General features: G+C 42.8%; 1 protein-coding gene across 2 annotated transcripts; it reads left to right on the forward strand.

The window, feature by feature from the left end:
• Positions 1 to 4,343: 4,343 nt before the first annotated feature.
• Positions 4,344 to 12,150, forward strand: LOC107184871 (tubulointerstitial nephritis antigen-like). Of its 2 annotated transcripts, none has more exons than XM_015571309.1 (3): positions 4,344 to 4,443; positions 11,343 to 11,567; positions 11,945 to 12,150. In XM_015571309.1, exons 1-3 carry the CDS (start codon positions 4,383 to 4,385, stop codon positions 12,130 to 12,132), a joined length of 474 nt encoding a protein of 157 aa, XP_015426795.1. In that variant the 5' UTR covers positions 4,344 to 4,382; the 3' UTR covers positions 12,133 to 12,150. The 2 variants fall into 2 exon arrangements, with proteins under 2 accessions (XP_015426795.1, XP_015426796.1); XM_015571310.1 differs by having other exon boundaries at positions 11,343 to 11,477.
• The last annotated feature ends 525 nt before the right edge of the window (positions 12,151 to 12,675 follow it).

The following is a 12,675-nucleotide window of genomic DNA, read 5'->3' on the forward strand; positions in this document are numbered from 1 at the left end:
AATATAATAGAATCAAGGACATAGAAAGGGAGTGGACTGACAATTCTGGGGAGAAAGGGGTGTGGGAGGTGCGGGAAGAGACTGGACAAAAATTGCACACCTTTGGATGAGGACAGTGGTGGGGGGTAAGGGCAGAGGGTGGGGTGGGAACTGGGTGGAGGAGAGCTATGGGGGGAAAGAAAGAGGAACAAATGTAATAATCTGAACAATAAAGATTTAATAAAATTTAAAAAAAATTAAAAAAAGAGCCTCAATAGAACACTCAAATCTGAGATGAATATGAAACATAAATATCCTGTTTTCCAAAACCTAATCATTATTCACCCCAATTTCTAAATTTAGTTGTCTTCGACTCCTTCCTCTCTGAGTTAGGTGGCACGTTTGGCTAGTAAAGTATTGTCTCCTTTATCTCCTTCCTACTACTCATCATGAAGTTCAATTGATTTCACTCTTTAAATGAAATCTATCTCGTTCCTTTTCTACCACTAGCACACAAATCAGGTTCTTTTCTTACATCTCAACCGCCTCCAGCCATGCCAGTTTTTTCCTATTGAATCAGCCATCAACTATTTGGGAACCTATTGCCCTCCATAGTGTGGATAAAGAGATTGGACAGTGGGGAGGACAGAAAACATTACTGTGGGGTCACACTCCCTTACCTAAAACCAGTATTCTCTCCCCAAATGACAAAGTTTGGTCCCTTCCCCTGGCACATAAAGAATCTTCAATACAGGGCCACACTGCAGCTTCCCAGCCAGATCTCTTGAACCACTAGTAGTTTCCCAAATATACCTTGGTCTTTCCTCCATTCAAGAGCTAACTCAACTATATCCTGGCCTTCCCCAACAGCATTCTACTGTACTCACCCTGTGTGAGCCCTTGACACTCACTAAACCTCCTGTTAGATCACGTCTCACACAATCTTGTTATTTAGTATTTTCCCCCTAATAGAGCAACAGACATGTGAATGAATGGAATGAATGAATGACTTGCCAGGTGGCCATTCAAATAAGGAACTGTCCTCCGTGGAAGCAAATGGACAGCTGAAAGGACCCTTTGAAGGTCCTTGCTGACAAGGATGCTTTTGCTGCAGCAGTGGCCCTGACTTACCACTGTCAAACACCTGTCCCCTTTAATCACTCTAAACTCAGCAGCCCTTCCTCTGCATTCACTCAATGACAGCCCAAAGACCCAGCACAAGCCCTTCCAAGTTAAGCCAGAAGAACCAGAAGCCCGAGGGTCTTGGGCAGAAAGAGGCCCTGACAGGTTCAGCCCACATGTGCTCTTCCTGGCTGCCTCCCTTTCCCTTGTAGTCACTGGATCCTGTAGTCAGGCAAATTTGGTCAGTTTTCCCCTTCGCCACATGGATCTTTGTAATAATGGTTCTCGACCTTATTACTACCAGCATGAGCAGATCTGGTTTCTTCCAACCAAAAGAGCCTCAGTAGAACACTCACTCAAATCTGAGATGAATATGAAGCCAACTAACCCTGGGGGTCTCTAATTGCAGGGTCTGTCTTTAAGGTATCCCTATTATTTTTCCCCAGGGATCCACAGGGGACTCTAATATAGATGGGAGTCCACCCCCTCAGAGTCTGTGTGGGTTCAACTATTCATTAGCTTTCTATAAAATAGACACGACTCTTCCTGGAGAGTGGGAGAACCATTTGGGGTTTATTCTGCTCTTGATCATGTTTTTCCCTCCCTGCCTCTCAGTGGGAAAAAGAATGATCAAAAGTGAGACAAGGGACAGAGGGTGTTCCAACCTTGGCTCCGACTATCTCCGCTCTTAGCTGTCTTATCTCTTACCACCAAATCTCTGCAGTGGTTGCTTTCCCAAATTTTGAAGTGATGAAACTGTTCTCATCCCTTGGCTTCTTTTTTTGCAATGATTTCTGTTTTGTTTTCTCCAGCAGTCATTCTCAGAATAGATAACATTCCAAATGTCCTTCACTCACTTTATTATTAAACTGCCAGCTTTTTCCTTGCCAGGAACTAAACTAGGAGATCTGATGATATTTGTATGTCCTAAAACAGTGATGGCGAACCTTTTGAGCTTGGCATGTCAGCATTTTGAAAAACTCTAACTTAACTCTGGTGCCGTGTCACATATAGAAATCTTTTGATATTTGCAACCATAGTAGAACAAAGCCATATTTTTGATATTTATTTTATATATTTAAATGCCATTTAACAAAGAAAAATCAACCAAAAAAATGAGTTCGCGTGTCACCTCTGACACGCGTGTCATAGGTTCGCCATCACTGTAAAAGCACCCTAGGTATTTAAAATCAAGATAAGCTGAGAGAAGTAAGGCCACGTGAAAGACTGCTGAAACTGATAAAGTATCCAAATGTGTTCCAGCCAGAGGTAGGAAACTAGCTTACAGTACACAGTCTTTACTTGGTTCTAAGGACCTTCGTTTATTGTTACAAACTAGGTGTGGATCACAGAAAGCCAGACCTTGATTTCCAGGAAGTTCTCACATTTCTCTTCTACACATTTAACTTAGACTTAAGATCTTCATAGGCCAAGAGTGAGAGGACTGTTCAAAGGACCACTGGTTTATATTGCTAGCCTAGCATCCATCCATCTATCCATCCACCAGTCCACCCCAAATCAACATCTATTGAATGCTTCCTATGATTCTGTGTTCGGAGCTGGAATACAAAGAACCATAGAACGCTGTATCCAAAGATGTTTACTGCAGCATAATTTTTAAGACTGAAAACTTAATAATGGAAAATATAAAAAAAATAGATGCAACCATTAAAATGATGGTTATAAAGACCATGATAGTAACATGGGGAAAAAATTATAACACAAAGTTATTGTGAAAAAAGAGGAAAAAGTATATGTCAAATGTACATGAGTTCATACTGATATAAATAATGAAATGGATGGGGAATAAGAGGCAAATCTTCCTCACAGAAGAATTCCAAACAATATATGTAAATTCTTCCCCTCTGGGAGATGGAGCTTAGCATGGGCTGGAATTAGTAATTCACTTAAAAAAAGAAAAGTGTGGAAATAGAAAAATAGCAACTTTACAATGGGGAAACCTGGCAGATAAACACTACCATAACCAAGTGATCAAGGTTAACCTCACTAGGGGTGTCATGTGTATATCATTTACCTGATATGATGAGTAAGACACATCATCTCTGTGGTAAAATCTTTCCCCAAACCCATAACACCAGTCTAACCATGACAAAACACAGGACAAACCCGATTTGAAGGACTTTCTACAAAATACCTGACCTCAAAACTCTCAAGGTCATGAAAAACAAGGAAAGTCAGAGTAACTCTCACCGACCAGAAGTGCCTATGACATATGCTGACTAAATGAAATGTGCTACACTGGGTTGGATCCTGGACCAGAATAAAGAACACCAGAAGGAAAAACTGGTAAAATATGAATAAAGTCTAGAGTTTAATTCAAAATAATGTGCCAATGTTCGTTTCTTAGTTTTGAAAAAGGAAAGATGCTAACATTAAGGAAAACTGCAATTGGGTAAAGGGTATACAAAAATTTCAAACTATTTTTGCAACTTTTCAGTAAATCTAAAATTATTCAGAAATAAGAAGTCCATATATATATATATATTGAAAAAGTACATGTCAAATGTACATGAGTTCATACTGATTTAAATAATGAAATAAATGAGGAATAAGAGGCAAATCTTCCTCACAGAAGAATTCCAAACAATATTTTTATTGATTTCAGAGAGAAAGGGAGAGGGAGATTATCAAGGATAAGAGAGAATCATTGATTGACTGCCTCCTGCACACTCCCCAGTGGGAGCAAGCCCGCAACCCAAGCATGTGCCCTGACCAGAATTAAGTTGTGACCTCCTGGTTCATAGATCGATGCTCAACCAATGAGCCATGCCAGCTGGGCACCGCCACTGCATTTTGTTGAAAGAATGCTGGAGTGGGAGCAAGGAGATTGGAGTTCTCACCTCAGCTTTACAATGTTCGAGCTGTGTGAAAATGGGTGCCTCTTGGCTTACTTGGGCCTCAGTATCCTCATCTATAAAATGGGAGGGTCAGACTAGATCTTCTCCAAAGTCCTTGACAGCAATAGCACTCTGATTTCTCTGCTTCTGCTTCTCTCACATGCCTGAAGACACCAAGAGATGGAAAAATAGGTGGTTTTTTTTTGTTTTGTTTTGCTTGTATTACTTCTGCTTGGGCAAACTATTCCAAGCAGCTGGGACACCTGTGCTACTGTCTTAGTGCCACAACCCCTCACCCTCTGCCCAGGTGTCAGCTGGCTCCTCCCCAGGGATGCAGATGCCAAATGAGCATAGTGGAATGGGGTATTAAAAGCTTCAGCCTTGGTCCCTGAAACACTTGATTTCTGCTTGCTGCCTGCAGCCATGTGGCTTGTTCTCCTACTCCTGCTGTGGCTGAGTCCTGTGGCCCCAAATTGGGAGACAGGTGAGGAGCCAGGCTTGCTGGTCAAAGGGACCCAAGCTTCTAGTCTCTTTCTTTCTTTTACTTGTTCATTTGTTCGTTCATTCATTCATTCATTCATTCATTCATTCATTTGTGTTCCTGGCATGATTTACCTCCTTGGGGTTAATACTTACTAACTCAGTAATTAAGTAATCCATTTATTCAGACACTTACTAAGCACTTGCTAGTGTACTGTGGCTTCTCTGTGTACCCATCTTTATATTTATAAGATGTCCTTTGGTGATTAACCTAGGAAGGTCTGTTTTGGTTGGGGAGTCCAGAGTTGTGTCTGGAGAGGTTCCTGTGAGTAGAGGTAGCATGGGGCTCTAGAATGTGCACTATTGCTGAGGGGGGATGGGAAGGGGAGAAGGTGGTGTGACAACCTCAGATCCAGATTAACTGGGCAGCTGCCATGCACCAACCTGTTAGGTTTGCTCAAACATCCCTGGAAATGCAATGGATGGATAAAGTTGTATTCACCAGCCCGGCCAGGGTTGCTCAGTGGTTGAGCATTGACCTATGAATCAGGAAGTCTTGGTTCAATTTCCAGTTAGGGCACATGCATGGGTTGCGGTCTTGATCCCCAGTGGGGGCATGCAGGAGGCAGCCGATCTATGATTCTCTCTCACCATTGATGTTTCTCTCCCACCATTGATGTTTCTCTCCCTCTCCCGTCCTCTCTGAAATAATACATATATTTTAAAGTTGTATTTACCAGAACTTCTTTGGTGAGAAAGCTAGATGTCAATGGTAGGAATATTGAGGGTGGGAGCCTTAAGGGACATGCTTAAGTAATAACAGACATGTTATTAAATTGCTTTGTGAAAAAGGACTTTTGGGGAAGGACAGGGCTTCAATTTTGCTGAGTAGGGCTTGCAAGTTTGGGGCTGGAGCAGGATTGTTGGGAACCATAGAGGCGAGGAGGAGGCTGCCCTGTGCCCCCCTTCTTCAATCTTCCCCAGCAGTGCTCACCCACTTCAATATAAAATTGTAAAACATGTTTAAAGAGTATTGCTCTGGAGGGGTGCAAATTATTAGCATTGGGTTCTTCAACCAGCCCTGTTTGGGCCTGTTCCTGGCTCCACAACTTGTCCCTTTATGAGCCTCTTGATCTGAAGCTAATGGGATGGTCACAGAGGAGCCACTTGAGGTGTGGTTCCTGACCAGGAAGCCTTCTCTGATGGGCTCACTGCCCCTGTACCAGACCCTGTGGCTCTCTCCTCTTAACTGCAGTGCAGCACTTACTTTCCAGTACAATGACATTCTGGTTACTTGCAGTATGATGATGCTCTGTTCATTAGACTGAACTCCTGGAAGGGTGAGGTGGGCAGACACAGCACAGTGGAATATATCTCCATGATCCACCATGGTACCTGGTTCAGAGTGTCACTCAAATAGAACAAAATGAATGAATGAACGAATGAGTGAAGGGTGCTTGGTCACTATGGCGGTAGACTTTCTTTCCCTTACTGTACTATCATTTTTCTGATGGTACCAGTTAGGACTGTTAGAAATGGTAACTTTCTCCTCGCCCATGGACACAGTGGAAGCTCAATGTGAGCCCAAGAATTCAACTCAGATCTTTTATTTATTTATTTTTCTTTATTTTTTAAAATACGTTGTTATTAATTTCAGAGAGGAAGGGAAAGGGAGACAGAGAAAGAAACATCAATGATGAGAGAGATACATCGATAGGCTGCCTCCTGCACCCCTCCTACCAGGGATTAAGCCTGAAACCCTGGCATGTGCCCTGACCGGGAATCAAACTGTGATCGCCTGGTTCATGAGACAATACTTAACTATTGAACCACATGAGCTAGGCTCAATTAAGATCTTTTAAATTAAATTAAGAAAAAAATTATTTGGCACTAGATATACAAAAATGCATTTTCTGCCCTCAAGTTTCTGGTATGGAAGACTGATACACACCTCCAGAAAGAAGGCTGTAACAATAATGGAGACAGGGACAATGGACACAAAACACTAGGGGGTGGGGTAAGGACATGTGCGGAGGGGGGGCGGGGCGCGGAGGTACGGGAGGCCAGGGGAAGGTCAATGGGGGAAAAACAGGAGACATATGTACTACTATTTGTAATACTTTAAACAAGAAAATAAAATTTAAAAAAAGAAAAGTATACAGGGTGGGGTAAGGACATGTGCGAGGGGGGGGCGGTGGGAGGCGGAGGTACGGGAGGCCAGGGGAAGGTCAATGGGGGAAAAACAGGAGACATATGTACTACTATTTGTAATACTTTAAACAAGAAAATAAAATTTAAAAAAAGAAAAGTATAAAAATGTATGAAGGCAAAAAAAATGGAGATAAGGATTAATGCTATGTTAGAAGGTAAAATCAATAGGTTTTAACAGTAAGAAGAAAAGGTTAATCTCAGCTGGGAGTATGTAGGAGGGCCTCTCGTAATAAATCAAATTTATTTAAAAAAAACTGTTATGGAAAATTCCAAACACACACAAATGTGTTTTTGGAACAGAATAGTGTAATGAACCAAATGTACCTATCGGCTAGCTTCAAAATTATCAACCCCGGTTCTTATCCACCATATTTTAAAACTATGACCACAACACTGTATCAGAGCTGAACTAATTAAAATAATTACCTACTATCATTTGATGTCTATCAGTGTGCATATTTTTCCAACTGTCAAAAAGGACTTTTTGCAGTTGGCTTATTTGAATAATGATCCAAACAAGGTCTATACGTTACATTTATAGTATGAGTGAGTGACAGAGCTGGGATTAGAACCAGCCACCACACCACGCTCAGGTTCACATTAAAAACAAAACAAAACAAAAAACCAAACCAAAACAAAAACCTCTGGTTGCACTTGCCACCAATCTCTGCCATTCTCTAAGCGCTTTGCAGACTTCTGCTTTTGAGTCTTTGTTCAAGCTGTTTCTGCCGCTTAAAAGACCCTTCCTCCCATAGGCACTGGTATATTTCCTAAGTCTCTTTAAATCTATATCCACTCCCTCTTTCTAAAAACAAAACAAAAAACCAAAATAAAACAAAACCCTCTGGTTGCACTTGCCACCAATCTCTGCCATTCTCTAAGCGCTTTGCAGACTTCTGCTTTTGAGTCTTTGTTCAAGCTGTTTCTGCCGCTTAAAAGACCCTTCCTCCCATAGGCACTGGTATATTTCCTAAGTCTCTTTAAATCTATATCCACTCCCTCTTTCTTCTTTTTTTCATGCTGTTCAAGAAATCAGGCCAATTGTCCTGCAGAATGTCCTACACTGTGGACTTGTCTGAATGAATCACTGTGGGTGTCCCTCTGTCCTCTGAATTTTCTGAAACCTGGTACTTAAGGTCCATTTCTTTTGGCAGGAATACTCCATAGGTGGGCTGGGCACTTCCTATTGCGTCCTGAAGGAGACACAACATCTCGAAGGAAACACACAATGTTCAGTTGTCCTATGTTTATTGGTGTTAAATTTGGTTAGTCAGGTGCATCTGTTTATTGCTGATTAGATTAATTGTTTTCATTGGTGGTTGCCAAATGGTGGTTTTCTAATTCTATCATTCCTTCTGCATTTATTAGCTGGAGTTTTTCTATAAAGAAGACACTTCCCTTTAGTTTGTATGAAAAGATTGTATAAATGTTTGATTCTTTGTCATTTTCAGAATAATAAGCTAGTTCCTTAGCAGCCCCAAGAAGGTTGAATTTAAACATGACCTTGAAAGATAAGAATGTGTTCTAGTGCCTATGGGAGGAAGTGTCTTTCAAGCAGAGGAAACAGCTTGAACAAAGACTCAAAAGCAGAAGTCTGTAAAGTGCTTAGAGAATGGCAGAGATTGGTGGCAAGTGCAACCAGAGGGGTTTTTGTGTGTGTGTGTGTGTGTGTTTTTAAATGTTTACCTGAGGGTGGTGTGGTGGCTGGTTCTACTCCCAGCTCTGTCACTCACTCATGCATGACCTTGAGAAAATGGCTTTTCTATTTCTAGATCAGTGGCTTTCAAACTTTGCTGGCCACAATCCACATTAATAAATATATTTTACACTGTGACCAAGTACATCCATGTATATAAAAACAAGCAAAAAATTCATAAAGAACTCTAAGCAACTCATACTAGAGGCCCAGTGCACAAATTTGTTTACGGGTGGGGTCCCTCAGCTTAGCCAGTGATCAGGGCCAATTGGGGCCAGCCGGCTTGGGGGAGGGACTGCGGGAAGTTGGTCAGCCACTGGAGATTGGCTTTGGGAGCACACTGAGCACCAGAGGGCAGCTCCTATGTTGAGCATCTGCCCCCTGGTGGTCAGTGCACGTCATAGTGACTGGTTGAATGGTCATTTGGTCACTAGGGCTTTTATATATATAGATAAACAATGTATGTGGATATTTTCTACTCTGTTATATTTTACTCCTATCCTAGCCTATCCTATCCTATCCTAGCCTATCTTATCCTATCTTAATGAATGCTAGTCATGACCAAAGAATTGATCTCTGACTCACAAATGGGCTACAACCCTTGTTTGGATTGGTCCCTGGGGCTCTTTTCCAGCTGTAATCCTCTTTGATCCGTCCCTGGTATTGGTGACAACCTGATGCTGGAACAGGCACTTGGGAAGAGTCATGATGTGAGAGAGGAAACTAATCATTTGCAGGAGGCTCCTAACTGAACATGAGGCAGAAGTCAGGCCAATCTCAGAGGCCTCCACTCCAGCCCGCCATCACCTTGAGAGGTCTGACCTTCTGGGCCACTGCTCCCCTTTCACCAGACTCCCATGGTCCCTGTTTCCATAACAGGCTGGTTTGGCCACACCTAGTCTTCTCAGAGGCCTGCTCCCTGTTGATCATGTCAACTTTGGAAAGCCCTCAAGCTTATCCCTAAACAAAGCCCCAGGTGCAAACCTACCAGGAGGCAACTGGGAAGGTCAAGTTAAAGTAGAGAAGAGCACTGAGAGTCCTGGGCATGAGAACACTTGGGACCGATTCCCACCTGAGCCGCAGAATTACTGGGTCACCTGGACCATTCCCCCGACCTGCCAATGCCTTGCTTCCCCCATCTCTTAAAGAAGATAAACCCTCTCATTGTATAGTGGATGGCAGGAAAATCAATACTTCAATCTTTTTATGACTTAATAATATTTCATTGTGTAGATATACCATATTTGTTTTAGCCATTCATCAGTTGATGAATGTTTCAATTTGTTTTGGCTGTTATGAATAATGCTGCTAAGAACATTCATGTGCAAGTTTTTATGTAAACAAATATTTTCAGTTCTCTTAGGTATATACCCAGAAATGGGATTATTGAACCATATGGTTAATTCTATGTTAAACATTCTGAGAAACTGTCAAAATCTTTTTCAAAGTGTGTTAGCCATTTTTCAATTCCATCAGCAATGTATGTAATTTCTTCAAATTCTCACCAACACTTGTTATTTTTTATTTTATTTTAGCTATCTTAGTTGGTGTGAAGTGGTACTGAGAGTGGGGAAGGACGTGTAATGAGAATAGAGCCACAGTTGTCTAATAATTATTTACCTCAATTACTGTAGAGAAGAAGTTTTCTTACGGACCCTGGGAAACTGGAGGATGAAACAGGCCTGTAAAAGATAAGACACCTCAGAACCCAAATGGGCCCATTACTCAGGAAAGAAATACATTTTGAGAACAGAACAGGGACAGGACATGCTTTGATTTGGTTGCTGTGCCGGGACCCTGACCCCCTCCAGGCATTTGCCTCAGGAACGCTGACCATTCTCACATTCTCCAGTCCCAGGAATGGGCTGAGCTGTTTGTAACATCATAGAAGATTAGCCACCTTGTTATCAGACTTTGAGCTTCTGAAGGTTGGACTGCAAACACCACCCTCCCCTTTTCATGTTACAATTGTAGCTCACAGCTGCATGTAGTTATCTTTTTCCTCCTGTGTATATAATCAGCCAACTGACAAGGGGGGTCAGAGCAGATTTTTGTGGATGACCTGCTGCTCTCCCATACTGCCAGCATTTTGGAGTAAATGCTGGTATGATTCAACCCTGTCTCCACTTAATTGGCTCAAGTGGCGACAGGCAGCCCAGACCCCTTGGTTGTCCGGTTACATAATCTCATTGTGGCTTTGACTTGCGTTTTCTTGTTGACTAATGATGTCTCACCAGCTTATTGGCCATTTGGATATCTTCTTTGGATATTTCCTTTGTCCATTTAAACATTGGGTTATTTGTCTTTTTTTGTTGAGTTGTGGGAGTTCTCTATATAGTCTACATAAAATTCTCTTGTCATATATATGATTTGCAGATATTTTCTCCCATTCAATGGGTTGTCCTTTTACTTTCTTGATAGTATCCTTAGAGGCACAAAACTTTCAAATTTTGATCAAGCCTAGTTTATCTGTTTTGTTTTGTTTTTTCTCACTTGTGCTTTTGGTATCATATCTGAGAAACTCTGGCTTAACCCAAGGCCATGATGATTTACATCTATGTATTTGCCTAAGAGTTTTATAGTTTTAACTCTTATGTTTAGATCTGTGATCCTTTTTGAGTTAATTTTTGTATAGTCTGTGATGTAAAGGTCCAAATTCATTCTTTTGCATTTGGATATACAGTTTTCCAGCACCATTTGTTAAATATTTTGTTGCTGTTGCTGTTAATTCTTATCCAAAGAGTTTTTTTTCTCATTGATTTTTAGAGAGAGTGGAAGGAAGTGGGAGACACAGAGAGAGAAACATGGATGTGAAAGAGACACATGGATTGGTTGCCTCCTGCACGTGTCCTGACCAGGGATCAAGCCTGCAACCGAGCTATGTGAGCTTAACTAGAATCAATTTATAGCCTTCAGTCTGCCAGTAGAAACTCTATCTACAGAGCAAATCGACTAGGGCTAAATATATCTATTTTTCAATGTCCCCTTTTCTGCAGGCAGCTGCTCCCAGCCCCAGCCCCTCTGCTGCCTTGGAATAGATAACCACTGCAAGAGTGGAAACTGCTACTGCGATGCATTCTGCCATAAGGCATCAGACTGCTGCCCAGACCACCACGCCCTCTGCAGCACCGGTAACTCACCGGCAGGCACCTTTCCACCCCTCCTAGAGCCGAATGCTGTGATTGACAGAGACAAGCCCCTCCTATCTACTTCAGGCCAAGGTCAGCATGTGAACCCCTGAGGTCCCTAACAATCCTGAGAGCCTTGCATTCTGTCCATGTTACGTCAAAAGTGCCTACACATTCCTCGCAGCTTTGTTTCCCTGCTGCTCCTTACCACCTGCTGCTCCCTCTCAGAGCCACTTTTCCAGGTCCCACAGGGAGAGGTTAAGCTGTTGGTGGTGGGGGATCAGGGTGGCGAGTGTGGTGGCTGGGTTCTAACGGTCCCACCTTCTCTTGCAGTGTAGATGCCTCTTGACTGTGCCATGTAGACTTTTGAAGGCAGACAGGAGTCTGCAGAGAGGTGCAGAGGATGTTGGGCAGCAGCAGGAGGGTGGAAGGCAGGGACAGGAGAGGTGCTCTCTCTCTGTGTTTCTCAGCTCCTCAGAATACCAAGATGGTGCTGCAGATGGTGTTGAGGATGGAGAACCCACCAAGCCCTAAGAGAAGCAATCTCAACCGGGTGCAGAGCATGGTGAGTGCCCGGAGGTTCTCCCCGAAAGGGTGGGGGCAATCTGCTCCTGCCTCCCTGGCTTCCAGGCCCCAGAGTCAGGGAGCAATTTACTGAAGGGGAAGAGAGGCCTGAGCTGAGGTGGAGTTGGTTGCAGTCATGGTTTTAGGGCTAAGGGCCAGGATGCTTGCTCCTGGATACTGACTCTTGGATTTCATATAATTTTCATTTCTTCTGAAATACTATTATTATTATCTTTACTTTCTTCAACCACTTAAAAATATTTTTAAAATCTTAATTTGTTAACTGTACGAAACCAGGCAGCAAGACAGATTTGGCTCATAGACCGTGGTTTGCCGTTTTCTGCCCTAAATCATCCTCTGTTTTTACTTTTCTTCTGAGTCCTAGCTTCAGCAATCTGCCCAGCACTGGAGGAGAGGCCTTGGCCCCCTTCCTAGCACATGATACCTCTGGGAAGAAAGGCAGCATAAGCCAATGGAAAGAGCAGGGACTCAGAGCCAGATAGACCTGGGTTCAAATCCTGGCTCCACCACTTATCACCCGGTGACCTCCTGCAGCTCCGTCAGCCTTCCTGAGCTTCCCTTTCCTCATCTGTGCACTGGAGCTTGCCTTGTCGGGCTGTGTGGAAGGGCCTGGTTC

This window comes from Myotis davidii, unplaced genomic scaffold (genome assembly GCF_000327345.1).
Source record: "Myotis davidii unplaced genomic scaffold, ASM32734v1 scaffold9, whole genome shotgun sequence".
Taxonomy (NCBI): domain Eukaryota; kingdom Metazoa; phylum Chordata; class Mammalia; order Chiroptera; family Vespertilionidae; genus Myotis; species Myotis davidii.